Below are 19,324 nucleotides of genomic sequence, written 5' to 3'. Positions count from 1 at the left end.
CCCATGGCCTTAGTTTCAAAGGTTACTGTGTAGCAAAGATTAGATCCAGTGAAGTTTGGAAGTGAATGGGTCTTAAGTTAGTAGTAGTCTTATTCCATCGCCATCAATGAGGCGTAGATGTGACTTTTAATAAAAATGAACCTGTTTCTTACTAGTGGGGAAATGGACTCCAGTGCCCTAGGTATCTCCTTGAGGTAAACAATAGAAATGTGAAGATTTCCAGTGCTGTTCTATCTTGCAGGAAATGGTCAGGTGTTATCTTGTGGGTCTCATTCTTTTGGGCAACTTGGAGTTCCTGATGCCTCAGGAGGAAATGCTGTCCCACAGAAAATTAAGGTGAGGTGCTATCAGCACAAACATTTAAATTCACCATTATGTCCAGTTGTATGATGATTCCTTCCATATGCCACTTCACTGTGGATCAACAGCTTTTGATGTTTCCTTTGTATCATGCATGCTGGACTACACGTTCATTAATGGCTTCTGAAAATTTCAATAGCATGGCTAAAAAATATTGTTCTGTATTGTAGAGTTGTCAAAGAGAATGTAAATAGGTTTTTTCTTCCTTGTCTGATAGACTATACAGGACAAAGTAGTGAATGTTGCTGCTGGGCTCAGACATGCAGTAGCTGTAACGGGTGAGTTATTAATACAGTACATACCCGGTAGTTCCTTACTAAAAGTTGCAACCATGTAACAACATAAAAACTGTTACACTGTCTCAGATGATGGGTCTGTAGCCACAGCTTTAATTGTTATGTGATTTAGAGGAAGCTGTGAAGCAATTAAAAATACTTCATCCCCAGTTATTCACTGACAGGCTGATACCTCAGTCTAATATACCTTAGAAGCCTGCTTATAATCACTTGCCGTTACCCTAGTGTTCCTCATCAGGGTGGGTTGATATTTCATGTTAGTTTGTAAATTAATTAGGAAGGCCTGATAGCGACATAGTTTCTGACACCATGCAAGCCCTAGCACAGTGTCTGAGGTAGTGGTGCATATCTGGCTGTGGGTTTCCCCCCAAGAGCCAGACAGAGAGGCCTAGAGGACCACATCTGGTCCCCAGGCCTGAGGTTCCCCACCTCTGCATTAGGAGGCTCCTTGGGTTTGCAGGTCACCTTGGTATACATAGCTTCAATAAGTGTACATGGGCTTACCATCATCACTTAAGGAGTGATTGATAAGGCACAGTCACAGAGAAGATCTCTGCAACTGGCAGAGCTTTGTCATAATTACCAAATAATTGCAAATGGCCTATCAGCAAATTCCATGGAAGTTTCTCCTGTGGTTTATGACATTATTGCCTGGACTCTTGAGAAGCTTACAACCGTTTTACAAATCACAGAGGGTCAAACCTGAACCTGCCACCAAATCTCCAGGAAGCTGCATCTAATTGCAGCTCCGTCTATGTGTGTAATAAACATTGGCCTTATTCATTTATTACATGAGGTATCTGCTTAATATATTAATGTACACCTTAAAAACAAGATGCGTGACGTTGTCTCGAACCTAGTGTACTGTTATTTGGGGCGTTGAGAATTTCTCCTGCTAGATTGTTTTGTTATTCTATAATTTATGTGTTAACGTTTTCCAGGTTAATAAATAGTAAAAATAGTAACACCCCCCACCCAATGTCTTTTAGCAGGGGAATAGCCTTTAACATGAATATTTCATTTTCCTTTTGCATGTACATGCTGAAAAGAAAATGGTTCAGTCTTCCAGTGGGGAGTTGGCATGGCATCTCAGGCGAAGCGGGCATGCCAAGGACAGATGGTTCCATCTTTTTGGAGGGCTAAAGAGCCTTGCAAAGTAACAGGTTTGTTATCTAAATATTTAAGGTATGGATCAAGCATGTCATGTGCAAGCAAGGGGTCCACAAGTTTTGGCTTGCCTTAGTAGCCAGCCATTATTTGTGGCTATACCCAATGATACTGATCACTCCACTCCTAAGTCCTCAGATGCTGCTCTGTTGTTGCTGTAATAGCATGTATCGCATTCCCTTAGCACTCTCTGATTCCATTCCCAATCAGCCCAAACACAAACCCCAGCCATATACTTGGCACCTGAGACTCTGTCTTTTGCAGAACACATCACTTAGCCCAGAGAATGCCCAGCACAGAGAGAGTCAGATGTAGTGTTTTAATGGTGAACTTTTGGATGTTGATCCTGAACTGTCCTTTATTATTATTGTTGCAATGCTTCTCGCCATATAAGCTTTTATCAGTAAGCACCAGCACCTTGAATTGGTCCTGGAAACTAACTGGAACATACTGTCGTTGACATAAAACTTATGCAACATGATCCAAGAAGAATCCACTAGGAAACAAACTTTCAATCTCAATTTATTTGCTTTCTTTTCTGAAGAAGAGAAGTATGTTGCAATCTGTATAAGTACAGTCCCTTCCCAGTTGGATTTTTCAGAAGTTTTTCCCTGGAGGGCCTCAGTCAGAGGGAGAAAGGAGAGAAATGGAGGGAAAAGAGAAACCATGGGAAACAAATGGTGAATGAAGAAATGCATAGTTTATGCCCTATCCTGGCCTTCAGGTTCCTCTTTGTCAGGAACAAGATACAAAACACATCTTTGTCCTTGTCTCAAGAAGAGAAAACTGGGAATATGGATTTATTCTTATAGCAGTTAAAATATGTTAACACTGGGAATTGGTCTGACAGTTTCTCATGTACTTTGCAGTTTTATGTTAAGATGTTTACATCACGAATCTCTTTTGTCAAATAACACTGTTTGAAAACTCTTGTTATCAGGCTGGTGAAATTGATATACAGTGGTACCTTTGGTTATGAACTGAATCCGTTCCGGAGATATGTTTGTAACTGGAAACTGTTCTTATTCTGAGGCATGCTTTCGCTAATGGTGGCTCCTGCTGTGTGCGCGCCTCTAGTGCGCAATTTCTGCTCCCATCCCGGGGCAAAGTGCGTAACCAGGAGCAGCTACTTCCAGGTTAGCAGAGCTCATAACCTGCAGTGTGCGTAACCAGAAGCATTCATAACCAGAGGTACCACTGTAATAAACACACAGATGGCACTTCAAGAGGTTATTCCTTCTGCCCAGGAACTGGAGTTCTGGTCATTTGGCCAAGCTGGCAATGAGAGCCAGTTGTATGCTCGGGAACAATATACCTTCTGTTAGGAATGTTTTAAGCATTATGATCCCTTCCCTGCCTCCTTGACACTGATTGCTGTTAGCAGGTTGAACTATCCACTGTCCTATTGTGGTTTGCAGTTGCTGAATGCACCAGTTAAGAGCCAGTACCCAAAAAACTTGCAAAACTTGCAACCCTTTCCCCTTTCCCGTTTTGTGGAGTGCAGAATAATAAGCCAAATCAAAATGTATTTTGGGTCTGTTTACATTATTAGGCTCTGCACAGTAACAATATGTTCCTTAGCTCATCCTCACCTCTCTCTCTCTCCTCTTGGCAGTGTTGTTCTCCCCTTGTGGCCTTGTACTCTTCTCTGATAGCCTAATTAACCTATGGTTGTCAAAAGTTAGTGGTCCCCTTTTTCTTTTCTTTAATATCTTAGATGCATATAGATGAGCTGTGATTTATAAAATTAGTTGGGGAGGTAGTAACCTGACATGGCCCAAGTAGCTTCCCAAAGAGCCTGCACAAACAGCTTTTGTTAGCTCTCCTATGCAGCTGTGTGTTGTGTTGTGGCATTCTGTATTCCAAAGGAAGTATCCCTCTCCAGCTAACAGAAAATAATGGGTTATTGTCCTAGGTCTAGAAAACATCAAAGTAAAGAGCATCACTTCTGGGTCGCATCATGTCACATCACTCACAGGTGAGTTTCTTTTGTTTGGTTGGCTGTAGCTTTGGACAAAGTGATGTCTGTCTGTTGAACCATGAAAAATATTTTGTCTCCGAGACTAGTTCATCCCATTTCCTGTAAGATGTGTGTCCCCGTTTTTGTTCAGATTTAATCTAGCTGCCCTCATAACATGCTTCCTGCTCCTGCCACATTTAAAACAGGCTTGTGACCCTCCTTGAACATACAACATGTATTGCATGGAGAATTAAGTTGCAGCTCCAGTTGTGTACACAGAAATATATGCTTTTTGTGCTTGTAGAGTCTGTTGCCACTTTAAAAAATTGAGTGCATTACTTTTCTTAGAATGTTTGTTCATCTGTTTCAAAGACTAGACAGAGAACAGATGTGCAACTGTAAAATGACATTTAGTCAACATTTTTGTGTCCTTTAACTTCCCTTTTTTTAATATGTTCCTTTTCTTCTTTAAGATGAAGGAGAGTTATATGTTTGGGGGAGCAACAGACACAAGCAGTTAGTGAGCAAAGATGATTTTCTTTTGAATCCCCAGAAGATAGAAACCCACTATTTTGGGGGCGAAAAGGTCAGAAGAGTTTGGAATGGATGGACGCACATGGTGGCACAGACAGGTAGGACATCAACTGCAGATGCTGCATATAAAAATACTTTGTTTACCGAATGTGATGTTTGGATGGTTTCTAAAAAAAGTGCTTTCAGGTTGAGTTGTTTGGACAGTGTGGCAAAAAACCCTGCATTTAGAAATGTGGGAAATGTGTGATTTAGGCTTTAGGGCTGAACTGTGTTGGTTCCCCCTCCCCACAATTGCTGAAGTTCCCACTTTGATGGTTGTTCTGCCAGTGCAAGCATTTCTGCTTGTTCTGCTTGACAGACAGGGTGATTTCCCTCTTCCCCATGCATCATTCTGGGCGTTCTCCTGACCTTCCAGTGCAGATTTGTGGGAGGAGGGAGTGGTCTTGTTGAGCTGGCAGGAGTCCTTATGCTGGCTTCCACTAGTGCACTCGGTTAGGGGAATCCAGCTCCAATTCAGAAGTAGTACTTGTGATATGGAAAGGAAGAAGAAGGCAGGTTTGTTGCACGAGTTGCTGTTTGAATAGCTTTGCATCCTTCTGAGGACCAGTAACCAGTTGCCCAGGGAAACTCCCTCCCCAACATCGTAGCCTGGTTCAGTCAAAACACCCCCACCAGCAAAAAAATACACCCCTAATTTAAATGTTAAAAAATTTAAATTGAGAGGGGGTCTTGATGAGTGCCAAGGAGGGTATATGAGGGTGCCATGGTGCCACCTCTTTGCATGTTCTCTGTGCTTGCAGGCTTCATTGCCAAAGAACTGCAGAAGTGCGCAATCAAAGCTGAAACTTGCTGCTTATCGTTTATATTTCTCATGATGATGAGGCTGGGTTCTGTAATGCTGCCGATGTAAATTAGGTTACATAAGGATAACATAGAAGTTGTTTGACTGAAGGCAGTCCTAAATATAGCAGAAGGGTGGTGAAGAACAGGAGAGAGAATGATAGTTTTAAGCCTTACAAAAGGTGAGTCATCCTCAGTTCAGAACAAGTGCTTTCCACAAACTGGTATGGCTGATAACGAAGACAGCTTTAATTAAGGAAGTTTATTTATCTTGGTGTTCTCTCGAATAAATCCATTAATCCGTTTGTCATGTACTATCAAATCAAATTACTGTAAAATTGGGTAAAGAAATTCTTGGTACAACCAAAGACTTACAAGCTCCTTCCCCAGAAGGGTTATTTTTTAAACACACACACACACACACACACACACAAACAGAGAGAGGGGGGGAGGGAGAGGGAGAGGGAGAGAGAACACTCTCTATCTTACATTGTTGCCTCCTGTAAAAATCCAATGGGAGCTGTAAAGAATCTCAGAGGAACGATGCACCATCATGCCTCTGGGGAAACAGCACAATAAAAATCTTTTATTATTTATTTTTAATATTTTTATCCTGCTATTCAGCTGTAAAAGACTCTCAGAGTGGCATACAACGATCAACAACAACAACAGTTTTCTTATTTGTACCCTGCCTATCTGACTGGGTTGCCCCAGCCGCTCTGGGTGGCTCCCAGCATATACAGAAGCCCCATAGGCTTCCAGTCTAAAATGTATTTAGAAAAGGGAAATGGATGGGGAGGAGGAAGAAAGTATACTCAGGCATTACCGCTTATTAGCTGGGAAGGGCCAAAGCAAGCTCTCTGCAGCTGCTCCTCCTTCAGCTTATAGTTGGGCTCTAAAATTGCTCCGGCCTCCATGCCAGGGAAGAAGGGGTAAGGGGAAGATTGACATCAGGAGGAAGAATGGGGAGGAGGAGGATCTACATTGGTATTTGCTGCCCTGGTGAGCCCAGCCCCTGAGGCAGTCACCTCTCCTTGCCTCATGGGTGGGCTGGTCCTGAATAAAGATCTACACCACATCTGCTGCCCCGTGGATCCTGCTGCCCGAGACAGCTGCTTTACCTTTACTTTTAGGTGGGCTGGCCCTGGTAGGTATATTGGCCTTTTGTACTAAAAACAGCAAGGCAATACCATCTGTATACTTGCTTGAGAGTAACCCCACCAAACCCAGTGGGCCTCACTTCTGTGTAGAGAATTCTCCTCTGAGGTAGCCATGGTGAAAACAGAGAACGGAGGATCTTTCTTCCCCTTAATTGTTCATCTAGAACGTATTTGTCTTTGCCCAACACCAACATGAGGCCTCCAACAGATTACTTGCTTTGGGGGAAAGGATTGTGTAGAAATTTAATAAATAATAATAATAATAATAATAATAATAATAATAATAATAATAATAATAATAATAACAGAGCTGAAGGAGTTTGGACAGAAAAAAAGTTGCTCACACTTGCTATAGATTGAAATTAAACTACTTGGTGTAAATCACCAGCATTCTTTTTGGAAATTAGCACTGTATTTTTCCTTTCTTCCCTACTGCTCCTCTTCTCAATGTTAAATTGTAGTGTTCAAGTCCTTGAGGGACAATGTGGTGCAGTGGATACATCACTGGGGTTTGTACATGGCAGATCTAGGTTCAAATTGCTGCTAGTCTGTCATTAAGTGATATTGGCAGAGGTATGGTCTCTTCTCAGGAAGGCTTTCTTTATATCTCTTTCAACACCTTTTTAATGCGAGGAAAAGTCTTTAAAAAAAAACAAATTCCAGGCATTTACCATCCAAGGAACTTTACCATGTTTGTGTCATTGCCACTTTGACTGTGCTCTTTTTAAAGAACTGTTTGACACTTTATTATTGTATTTTTAGGATTCTGTAGTCCTCCTCAGGTGTTGTAAAGGTCAAACCATGTTGGAAGTGTGGGGCCATGCACACGAGCTCACCGCCTCTACCTCTGCCTCTGCTGCGTTCAGTAGCAAGGTCTGAAGGAGGCTTTCAAGCATGTTCAATTGAGCATGATTACAAGCCTCCCTGCAAATCGGGGACACCTCTCGCCCAGGGTTCCTGATCCTTGCGGGGCTTGTAAGAGTGTTCAAGCGAACATACTTCCAAGCTCCCCCCCCCCCCCATTGCTGCTGAATGCAGCAAGGTTAGGCCTCAAGGGAAGGGGGCTAGTGCCGTGCCTTCGACACAGTTTGACTTGCATAATGCCTGAAAAGGGCTTGTGCTTTTCTTTATAAACTACCCTAGTAATTTGCATTGAAAGGTACTGGATACCTAAACCTACCTCCTAAGGCAGTTTGCAGACCCTCCACCCCACCCCCCAAAAGGTAAAAGAACATGTCCGTGGTAGTGATCTTGATAGTGTTTCATTAGGTCTTACTGACTTTCCTTAGACAATGGGATGATGTGAGAGATGGAAATTAGGGACTGAGATGGAAAAAGATAAGCCGTCAAACACTTTCCCTTCAGAGAATTGCGCCACAATAGATAGGTTGTGTGAGCAAGCTGGGGAGAGCTGGAGAGTTCTGGAAATGAAATGGCAGTGACCACTCCCTATTGTATTAAGGAGAGAGCTCCATAAACCTTTAGTAAAACCTCCCTGGAACCGCTGTATAATTGTATTTTTATTATTTGTTAACGATTTCTTAGTTTACAAAAACATGTGCATTGTCTCTTTTTTCGAGTTGCGCTTTCTACAGATCAATTTCATTTGTTGTGAGACATTAGCGTTGCATGCAGTATTAGGTTGGGAGGAAAAGAGGGGGACATGGTGAGGGGGGTGGGGTGGGGTGGTTATAGAATAGAATAGAATAGAATAGATTCTTTATTGTCATTACACAAGTGCAACATTGCACAAAGTGCAACGAAATTGGATGCCATCCCTTAAAACAACAAAAGCAAAACAACAACAACAACCAAACAAACCACATTCCAGCCACACCCACACCACACCCATCAAACTCCCAGGTCACACTATCGAGTTACAGCATTCAAAAAGGCCACAGCTCTTGGATAGATACTGTTTTTCAGTCTATTTGTCTTTGACTTGATGTTTCTATATCTCCTGCCAGAAGGCAGTAGTGCAAACAGACATTAGCGTTGCATGCAGTATTAGGTTGGGAGGAAAAGAGGGGGACATGGTGAGGGGGGTGGGGTGGGGTGGTTATGCTTCTATTCTTCTACTTAGTGTACATGTGGGGTTTTGTGTCAGCGTCGCTTGTATGGATTCTTTTACTATTCGCTTGTTATATTTCATTGGTGGTGAGAGAGGTTAGGGGTGGCCTCGGGTGTGGTTATCAGGGTGCTGGTGGCGCTGTGGTCTAAACCACAGAGCCTAGGGCAGGGGTCAGCAAACTTTTTTAGGAGGGGGCCGGTCCACTGTCCCTCATACCTTGTGGGAGGCCAGACCCACCCCTCCCGAAAGCACCCCCTTCCCAAAAGGCCCCTGCCCGGCGATGCCACTCATGCTGCAGCCGCCGACGCCACCTCCTCTTTGGCAGCGTCGGTGTGCTCCATCTTGGCACAGAGCCCATGCCGCTGACCTGGGAGGTGGAGGCAGCCTCTTCGCTGCTGCCGCTTCCTTCCCACTCGGCTGTTTCCTCCCATTGGCCGCCTCAGTGGGAAGAAAGGGGCGGCGCCCAGAGGCATCCACGGCTTTTGATTGGCTACAGGAGCTTCCTGCAGCCAATCAGAAGCCATGCCACGTCACGGAAGTCAGTCTCCAGGCGGTGAGGCCTCCGTGCCGTGCCTTTTTAGCGCGGGGACTGACCTAGTGGGCGGCAGGGTCCTCAAGGTATGTGGGCCGGATTAACGAGCCCAGTGGGCCATATCCAGCCTGCGGGCCTTAGTTTGCCAACCTCTGGCCTAGGAATTGCCGATCAGAAGGTCGGTGGTTCGAATCACTGCGACGGGGTGAGCTCCTGTTGCTCAGTCCCTGCTTTTGCCAACCTAGAAGTTCGAAAGCACGTCAAAGTGCAAGTAGATAAATAGGTACTGCTCTGATGGGAAGGTAAATGGCGCTTCCGTGCGCTGCTCTGGTTCGCCAGAAGTGGCTTAGTTATGCTGGCCACATGACCTGGAAGCTGTCTGCCGACAAACGCCGGCTCCTTCGGCCAGTAAAGCAAGATGAGCGCCACAACCCCAGAGTCGTCTGCAACTGGACATAACGGTCAGGGGTCCCTTTACCCTTTACCTTTAGGGTGTGGTGGAGTCTCCTACTTTGGAGGTCTTTAAGCAGAGGTTTGGCAACCATATGTCAGGAGTGCTCTGATGGTGTTTCCTGCTTGGCAGGGGGTTGGACTCGATGGCCCTTGTGGTCTCTTCCAACTCTATGATTCTATGATTCTAGGGTGTGGTTGGTTGTCTTTGGTTGGCGTAGTGAGATTTGTTTATGTGTGTGAGTGTGGGGTGTGTGGGTGGATTTTTGGATCAGGTTAGCCAGATTGATTCATATGCTGTCGGCAGATTCTTGTTGTTTTGTTGGGCTATGTATGTGATAAAGGGGAACCATACTGGGGTGAAGGCGTCTTCTATTGATCCCCGTATCAGTTTCAGTTTATTGGTTAGTTTTTCTAGTATGGCTATTTCCCATACTATTTGATACCATTGGTCCATGCTTACTCCTGACAGGTCTCTCCAGTGTCTGGCTATAATGTTTCCGGCTGCTGAGAGGAGGTGGGTTATGGGCTCGTTATAATGTGAGTGGGCATTATGATCTTGGAAGATGTTCAGTAGGTCCAGTTCTGGGGGGAACCGCTGTATAATTGACATTACCTGACACACTGGGAAACGAGCTGTACAAAAGCCTTGTGAGCATCCATTAAGTATGATTCATCCGAAGATGGCACAATGTTCTTCCTGCTATGTTAACAACCTCATCCTTGGCTAGGCTCTTAGGAATATTAATGTTTTTTATATTGGATTTTAACATATTCTCTTTCTTGTTTTCCATCCCCTCTAGTGTACCCTTGGAATCCCCTGTCAAAATCAGAATATTAAAGGGGCATGGAGATTCACCTACTCTTCCCATAAGAGTCTCTAATTCTTGCTATAAAAAGAGACAGTAGAACGGGGGTTTAGTTGGGAGCTATGTAGATGTTCCTTTTTAAGAAAGTCATCTCTTCAGCTAATGATACTGTGAGAATCACAAATGCAAATGAGCCATTATCTATTTGTCCGTTGTTTGGAATCCAATAGAAACCAATGTTGCTAATCTGATGAAAAATGCCCCCTATATTTTAGAAATGTTTTATGCATCTACAGATATAGTTAAACCTTGGAATTTGTATATAATCTAGGGTGACTATCCCCAAATTGTTAAAATGTAGAGGGCTGTGTGTTGAAAAACATGTTCTCCTGTCTTCATTTTAATTCAGGACAGGGCCACTCTATGATTCTAAACACACTTAACTGAGATACGAACTCACTGATATTAACAAATATCAAATATCCAAACAAATGTGCTGAAAATCAAAATATTGGGCCTGCCTCAGATGTAGTTTATGCTCTTAGGACATCTGTCTAGGGCAAAGTCTTTCAACTGTGTGGTGGAGAACATAACAACCGAGTGTTTAGAATATGGAGTTGGTTTATAGAATCATAGATTCATAGAACTGTATAGAGTTGGAAGTGATCCCAAGCGTAATCTAGTCCAACCCCCTGCAATGCATACATACACATACATACATAGATATATACTGTCCATAGGAACTGGCATCCCCATACAGTAGTGAGTTTCCAACCCCCAGATGTATTATCTATTACCACTTAGTCATATGAATAAGCACTAGGGTTGCCAGCTAACTGGGGAAAGACCCAGACTGGGCAAAGTTGTTAAGCTGGTGTGTTTTTTTTTAGTTTTGCATTAAAAAATTATGTTTTGCTGATTTATACCTGGACACTGCTACCAACTATGGTATTACAGATATGTTTGAGACGTATGGCAACCAATGCTATTTCCCATGTCTTCTTGTGGGCTTTCCAGAGGCATATGGTTGGCTGTTGTTGGAAACAGGATTCTGACCTGAGCCAGCAGGGTTTTTATTATGTTCTTTATTTGAAGGGCAGGCAGACCTAATCAGAATCATTAGGAAGTTACTGCACAATGGCTTTGATTCATGCAACCACTCTAACTAGATTAGCCTTGCTAAATTTGTGCCTTCCACAGCCATGCTGACTAGGACTGATGGAAGCTGTAGTCCACAATATCAGGACACAGGGTTGGCAAAGGCTGTCACAGTTCCCCACCCGTTTGATACAGGCTGAAATCTCATAAGATTGTATTCTTTATTTTGTCCATTCTTATTTTACTTAATTTCTTTACAGGCCACATTAATCCCGCCAGTAACCCTGTAAAGCTCAGAGGTGGGGAACATTTAGGCTTGCCAGATGTTGCCATACTACAACTTCCATCGTCCCTGACTATTGACCACTTTGACCTGGGCTGATGGGAGTTGGCATCTGATATCATTTGAAGGCCCATAAGTACCCAAGCCCTGCTATAAACAAGTTGCTTTTATGGCACATTTTTCCACAGCTGGTGAACAAAGAGAAAATGCCTTACCCATTGACACCCTGTAATTTCCCACTTCTGAGTGGTAATTTAAATCCTGGTCTCTCAGATTCAAGTGCAGAACTCTAAACAGGAGGCCAGACGGCCAAGATGCCTCATCCCCACCCTTTATGTCTATTTATCTCTTTGAAACAGAATGTGAAAATGATTGTGGTGTGTGTGTGTGTGTGTGTGTATATGTATGTATGTGTATATATATAGAGAGAGAGAGAGCGAGAGAGCGAGAGAGATATGTGTGATATTATGCTTTATTGAATTGTACATTCATTTCTTTTGTGGATTTGAACTTGTTCTGCCTTGGCCAATGCTTTCTTGCTCATACAAACATCTTGACACACAACTGAGCCACACCAGGTGGTGATCTATGGGTTTTCCACTTCTCATTCCATCCCAAACACAGTGGCTGAGAGGTACTATTTCAGTAGAGACTGAGGCAGCTATGAGAACAAAGGCTTCCGCAAAGAGATAAGTTGAAAAATGATATTTTTCAGCTTGGTTTTCTAGATAATGCCTAATAGATTGTCCAAAGAAATTCACTGAGGAGATTGAAATTTTCTGTTTATGACAATCACTGCAGACCCAATGGGCCTTGTCAAACCTAGTTACGCTGAATCAGGAATTTATAGTATATTATTCATTTTGATTGTCATTTGGCTCCCTGAGGGAAAAACCCACAAATTAAATTGTAAATGTTACATCGTATTACATCACATTAAACCTTGGTGCATACTTGAAGTGCCATGAGATTGACAAATTAAAATTATGGCAGTGAAAAACTTCGGCAGTAGGAAAGTACCGACTTTAAACAGCCTGGAGGCAAAGCTTCTTTGCTTGCTTCAAAATATGTATAATATTCCTGTTCTCCATCAAATGAGCAACAAGATGGCATGGTCTGATATGGTCTGATGTGTGTTTTAGGCAAGGCAGAGGTGAGATATCAAACTTGAGCGTGATGGTTCACAGCTCACCCACTACACTATTGTTCTTCTACAGCAGGGGTCTGCAACCTTTAAGACAAAAAGAGCCACTTGGACCCGTTTCCGAAGGGGGAAAAAAAACTGGGAGCCGCAAAGCAAGCCAAATGTAAATAACCACACATTCTTCCCCTTCCCCCATTCTCTCTCTTTTCCCTGAGTCTATTTCAGATAGCAAAGAGGGGTATGGTACCTCTCATATCCATTTTTTGCAAAGCACCATGTGCAAAGAGGGCATTATACAAATTAATACATAGAAAAGTGTCTGTCCCTCCCTGCAGTTCAACTCCCTCTCTTTTTACTAACAGTACATATCCATTCCTTCTGCTGGTGCAACTTTCTCATCATTTCTACATAGCAGCATTTATAAACCAGTGCCAGAGAAACTGGGTGAAAGGAAGGTGAGAGGGAAGAGATATGAATATTTATATGTGTATATGTATACATACATACACCTGCACAATTACAGGTTTGAAGCCAACTTAAAATAAGCAAAGGAATCTGTAGTGCTTTCCATGGGATCCGGGGACATGCCAGCTAATACTCTTCCCTTCTTCATTTGCTTGTCTCTGCAGCAAATCTTGAGGGGGAAGGGAGAAGGGCAGGAATTGCATAGGCACAAGAGAATGGGGGAAATCCCGCATGCAGGATTTTGGTGCCTAACAGCCCCCCTCCCTCTGCAATTGCTCTCGTGCTCCCCCGCCTCTCCTGCTGGCTACCTCTGGACCCCCTCCTCGTCACTGACGTTATTCACCCCTTCCTCCCTGACAGGGAGGGCGGGCCCATTTTGTGGTTCACCTCAGGTGCTCTCCCTCAACTCGGCAGCCACTCAGAAGCAAGGCACGGAAAAGGATCCCGAAGCACCACCGCCACCTCTCTCTCTCTCTCTCTCTCTCTCTCTCTCTCTCTCTCTCTCTCACACACACACACACACACCGCCCCGCCATCTCGAGCGCTCTCTCTCTCTCCCCCTCGCCTCAGGTGCCTTGCGCGCGGGGCTGAGGAGAGCGTGGCCTGGGTGGGCGGGGGAAGCTATGAGCCGTGAAGCCGCCTGGCAGAGCTTCCCTCCGGCAGCAGAAGCAGCAGCAGCAGCAGCAGCCCTTCTCTGGCCGCCGCCGCCGCCGCCGCCGCCGCCTCCTCCTCCATCCCAGCAGCCGAAGCACCACCGCCACCCCCCTCTCTCTCTCTCACACACACACACACACCGCCCCGCCATCTCGAGCGCGCTCTCTCTCCCCCCTCGCCTCAGGTGCCTCGCGCACGGGGCTGAGGAGAGCGTGGCCTGGGTGGGCGGGGGAAGCTATGAGCCGTGAAGCCGCCTGGCAGAACTTCCCTCCAGCGGCAGAAGCAGCAGCAGCAGCCCTTCTCTGGCCGCCGCCGCCTCCTCCTCCATCCCAGCAGCCGCCGCCTCTCGAGCTCCGCTGCCGCCGCTGCCTTGCTTTGCCCGGCTCGGCTGCCCAGCTCCATCCCCCTCCTCTTTCTGGCGCTTCTCCTTTTCTGCTCAGGGTCCCCGAGGATCTGCGGAGCCGCGGCAAAGGTGTAAAAGAGCCGCATGCGGCTCCGGAGCCGCGGGTTGCCGACCTCTGTTCTACAGTAAAAGCTTTCCTTAATAATAATAAATAGCACCCCTAACATGCTTGGTGTTTTACAAAGTAGCACCAAAGACAAGCCATGTCCTATGGAACTTGCGATCTAAAATTCAACACAGGGTAGGTCTCAAGGTCAAGGAAGACTTACACAGTTGTCTAACTGGGAAGTTAGACAATACTGTAATCTTACATACTTTTCTCTCTCTTAAGACAAGAACAGCAAGAGGGAAACTCTCACCACCCAGATACAGCCAAGCCCAGTGCCATCTGGTGCCTAAACTGTGTAATATCGCAATCCGTGTGTGGATGTGAAAATAGAAGGACGAAAATTGCGTGTTCAGTTCAGTAACATACAAAGCTTTCTGGCACATCTCTTATCTGTATATTTTATTCTATTTTAGTTGTACCAGTAGATAAAAATTGGAATGGCTATGGAAACACTGAACAAATCATTGACAGGTAGGAAGAGGCCCAACTGAATCACAGAACTCTAGGGCATGAACTCTTTGCCATCCTTTAGAGACATTCAGCTGCACACAGACATGAACATCGACATCTGATGAAGGGAGAAGAACCAGGGCTAAGGATTACAGGGAGAAGAGCTTGTTGGGAGAGCATTGAGGACAGGAATGAATTGAAGATGGAAACTTCAGAGTGCAAGGAGGGGGCTTCTCTTGACTTTCTGGTCCTTAGGGAGCAATAAGGGATTGCTAACTACATAACTTCTTTAGATAAAGCAGTGCTGGTAAATTGTCTAATTGCTTGTTGGAATTTGGCCAAGTTTGGAACAAAGAAAATCTGGCTTGTGGTGCTGCAACTACCCTCTAGAGGGCAGCATTGATGTCTACATATTTTTATTTCCCTGCCACCTTACTGTCGGCAGCTTAGAGCAGACAATAGATCTGTCTTGATCTGCGGTATTTGGACAATGGTGGATTGCAAAGGCAAGCAGTGCTTGGCTTTTCTCTTAGAATAGCTGAGATTTTAAGTGATGGTAAATTCTTGCAGTGCTGCTTTAAAAACTAGCTCCAGGGGATGGCTAAAGCCACAGAACAATTAATATAAGTGTTTTAATACGATTTGTAAAAATGACAGTCCACAAATTAAATTAGTAAGTGGGTGTGATAAACTTCATCAATTTTAAATTTTTTGAAACTTGCTTATTATTAACCTTAATGTAGATGCCTTTTTGAGGATACTGAAGGATGCTTGAGATAACCTACAATTTAATAAACAAATGCTACCACTTGTTCAGGTGCTCAAATACACAGAAAGGGATAGAGTGTGGCTGTTGGCTCCACCTGTGCATGTGTCCAGAGTAATGTCTTCAGGAGTTGTGTGTGTATGAATTGTGTGTATCACTCTGTCCATACAATTAAGCTGAGATCATGTGGGCAGAGCATAGGCATAAATTCTCTCATATGCTGTTCTGAATTTGTTTTGGGCGGAAGCCTGCAGCCACAAGGGGCTGCAATCCTATACCCCTTCACCTGCATGTTGAGACAAACATCTGAATAGTGTAAAATAAACTATACTGTAGGTACTGTAGCACACTATAAAATAAACCTTTGGTCACCCTGTGATGCATTTCCAAATACAGTAATGGCTAATGTTTTGGCATCCTTGCCTTCTGAAAGAGATGAGCAGGTTCATCGTTTCCTTGTCCTTTATATGGTTTTTTGTTATTAATATGAGAAACCAATGTCTTTCTTGAACCTTCAGAGCAACAGTTAAACTTGCAAGGATAATGAGGAGCTACATTTGTTTTTAATTGCATAACTATAATTAGACTGCTATCTGCATTTAGATATTGCTATTAAAAGTTTAAAAGTGAGAGGCGCATCATAGCTTGAATTTTAAACAAGCCCAAGCCTTGGTTGGCAGTGATAAATAACAAGTGTTCTTTGATTTGGCAGCCTGTCTTGCAAATGAACTGTCCACATGGTCAAATAGCTGCAAGATCTCCTGGTGCGGGCTCTCGCCTCTTTCTGTAGTGAAGGAAGCAGGGGGAAGTAGGAGAAGGGAGTTCACTTTTTTGAGGCTTGCTCATAAGCTTTTCTGAGGAAAGTCCTTGTGTGAGGGCTGAGGCAGAAGGAGCAACAGCCAGTCTGCCTCAGTGCACTGGTTTCAGGGCCAGCCCCAGTGCTTTTTTTCTGGGGGGGACGCAGGGGTACGCATACCCCTAATGATTTTGTGAATCTAAGTTTGGCCTCGTTGGGCAGCAGTATTTCAATATGAGTAGGTAAATGAGAGTACCCCTAAACAGGCCAGCCCTGTTGTTAGGCAGAGTGAAGCAGGCGCCTTTGGCAGAACATGCTGGGGGACAGGAAGTGCACAGAACTCTGTGTGCCATTCAACTCACCTCACATCCCCTAAGATAGCTTCTGGCCACAGGTGCAATGGAGGATGCTGAACTCAACTTCTACCCTGGTCAGCTTCTGTGTCTGGAATGGGAAAGGCACCATCTTTTCCTTTGCCCACAGGCAGCAAAAATATTTAGGAGAGAATATTTATTTGATATTTATGTGCAGTTTTTTTCATACAAGCATTGTCAAAGTAGCTTACATAGAAGCAGATTAAACTAATTTAAGGAATCATAAAAAACACGACAGCTTAAAAAAAACCTAAATAAAGGAATGAAGAGCAGCATAAGGCAACAATTTAAGAACTTAACTTGCCTGAGCTTGAGGGAATAAAACCGCTTTTTCCTGTTTCTGAAAGGAAGACAGGTGCAGTAAAGAAATGGACCACCTAGGGCATGTTTGGCATGAAAGTCTGAAAGGGGTGTTTGCTTAGATGTGCTTACAAGCTTCCTTATTGAAGAGGGCTTCAGAATGGGTATTATGTGTCCTCCTAGGTGTGTACTTGTGAAGAGATGGATGTCTGTACCAAAGTTTCCAGATCACTTTTATTATTTTTATTTTTTTAAAATTTGTATCCTACCTTTCTTTTGTTGTGGAACCCAAGACGATAAACACATGGTTTCCGGGCACTCACCTCCATTCAGACACTGACCCAACCCAGCCATGCTTAGCTTCAGCAAGATGGTAGCCTCATGTGCCTTCAGCCTATACCCTGGGACTTTCATTGTCAGGCCCCTGTTGCCACCAAGGCATGAATGACAGTAGCAGGCATCTCTTTTCCAGTAGGGGGTGCAACTAAAGTTGGTAAAATGCTGCTACAGGACTATTGTTACCTGATCATTTAGGAGAATTGCTGGATGGACAAGTATTTTCAGAATATGAACCTGCAACTCAATAAGGAGTAGGAGCCCATCTGGGTAGAACTAATATTTTATGACCAACTGGTCCACTGAGTCTCTCTCTCCAGCATGACGAATCATCAGCTCCCTCTTGCCTGGGTTACCTTTTATCTATCCAGCTCATTACTAATCTCAGTGCTTGTACAGAAAAGCCTCTACCACCACCTTGAGATAGACTGGAACTTGTAGGGAAAATGTAAGGAGAGGGGAATTTGAGAAATATGAACTGGGGAAGTAGGAAAAGAAGCTGAGTGTTAATTACCGGTAACCGTTGAAGTCAGAAGAGCTTGGAGTGCATTTTTTTAAAAAAGCCTAGTTTCTTGTTATTTTTCTTTTTCTTCCCCCCTTTTTTCTTCCAAATGCTTTTTATTGACATTTAAGAACACCAACACCAACCAACAAAAACATCAAATCTTATTGCATATTACATATATCCTACTTTATGCTCCATAGAGCCGTTGACTTCCATCCGTCCCTTCCATAAGTTTTCTTATTCCAATCTATAATTCACAGTTTCATTGGTTAAAAATTACACCGTGACATAAGATTTAATTCAATCCTGCCAACGTTTTCATATTTCTACAGTTCTCATTTATATAAACCATAAATTTACTCCAATCTTTTGGTATTTCGTCTCCTCCTGATTTCGAATTCTGTGTGTCAATTTTGCCATTTCAGCGTATTCGACCAGCTTTATCTGCCATTCCCTTACAGTCGAAATCTCCTGTAACTTCCACTTTTGGGCTATTAAAACTCTAGCTGCTGTTGTTGCATACAGATAAAATCTTTGGTCTGTCTTCTTAATATCTTCTCCCACCAAACCTAGCAGGTTCTTCTGGCTTTTTTGGAAAAGTATATTTTCCAAAAGTAAAGTTTCTTGTTATTTTTCTTATATCGCTGAGTTGCTGGTGTTTTCACAGTGATTAAGTTTTGTCTGGAGGACTAATGCTGAACAACTGCGTGTGTTCTATTCAGAAACAGGGAAAGTATTTACATGGGGTAGAGGAGACTATGGTCAACTTGGATGGAGCAGGATGCTGAATGAAGGAGAGAGCCAGGATGGAAAGAAATCGACTGAACACTGTTTGAAAAAGCAAATCAGTGCACCTGTTGCAGTGCCCAGCCTCTCTGGAGCATCTGAGGTAAGGAGAAACCATGAATTTTGTTAAGGTCAGACCTCTAATTATTTGTTTGTCTTGTGTTACTAACTTACCTTTTGAGCAAGGGGTATCTGTAGCCATCAGACATTATACACTGGGAAAGATCATCCAAGCTTTGGTGGTAACAACAGAAGACCGCCATCTTGTACCTCTGGTGGTATCTATTGAAGCAGTCTCTGAGAAGATGGGACTCTGCTACCTAGAAAACAAAAGTCCAGTTTTACAGTAGCAGCAATATAAAGAGAGGCAAACTTCCCAGATACATTTGTGCATCTAAAAGTATATATTGGGTGGAATGCAAAATAGCGCCAAGGAGATTGTTCTGTCAGTGCAAGCATTTCTGTTTGTGAGATGGAACAATTGCCCCTCTTCTCCCCATGGATTTTCTTCTTGGGGTTTGGGAAAGACTTAGGGAATGGGGTGGGGGGAAGCCCTGCTGCATCAACAGGGGTCCTTGTGACTTCTGCTAGAGGAATTGTTGTTGTTGTTTAGTCGTTTAGTCGTGTCCGACTCTTCGGGACCCCATGGATCAGAGCACGCCAGGCACTCCTGTCT

General features: G+C 43.8%; 1 protein-coding gene across 6 annotated transcripts in view; it reads left to right on the top strand.

The window, feature by feature from the left end:
* Positions 1 to 19,324, top strand: part of SERGEF (secretion regulating guanine nucleotide exchange factor) — a 103,953-nt gene that overhangs the window by 4,698 nt on the left and 79,931 nt on the right. For all 6 annotated transcript variants that reach the window (XM_083489398.1, XM_083489397.1, XM_083489400.1 and 3 more), the window contains exons 4-9: positions 242 to 336; positions 578 to 638; positions 1,706 to 1,819; positions 3,739 to 3,801; positions 4,257 to 4,415; positions 18,585 to 18,751. In XM_083489398.1, coding sequence (XP_083345524.1) covers positions 242 to 336; positions 578 to 638; positions 1,706 to 1,819; positions 3,739 to 3,801; positions 4,257 to 4,415; positions 18,585 to 18,751 — 659 coding nt within the window. The remainder of the gene's footprint in view (positions 1 to 241; positions 337 to 577; positions 639 to 1,705; positions 1,820 to 3,738; positions 3,802 to 4,256; positions 4,416 to 18,584; positions 18,752 to 19,324) is intronic.

The sequence above is a fragment of the Podarcis liolepis genome (genome assembly GCF_965112155.1).
Source record: "Podarcis liolepis genome assembly, chromosome: 1".
Lineage (NCBI taxonomy): Eukaryota > Metazoa > Chordata > Lepidosauria > Squamata > Lacertidae > Podarcis > Podarcis liolepis.
This window is presented reverse-complemented; position numbering and strand designations above follow the sequence as displayed.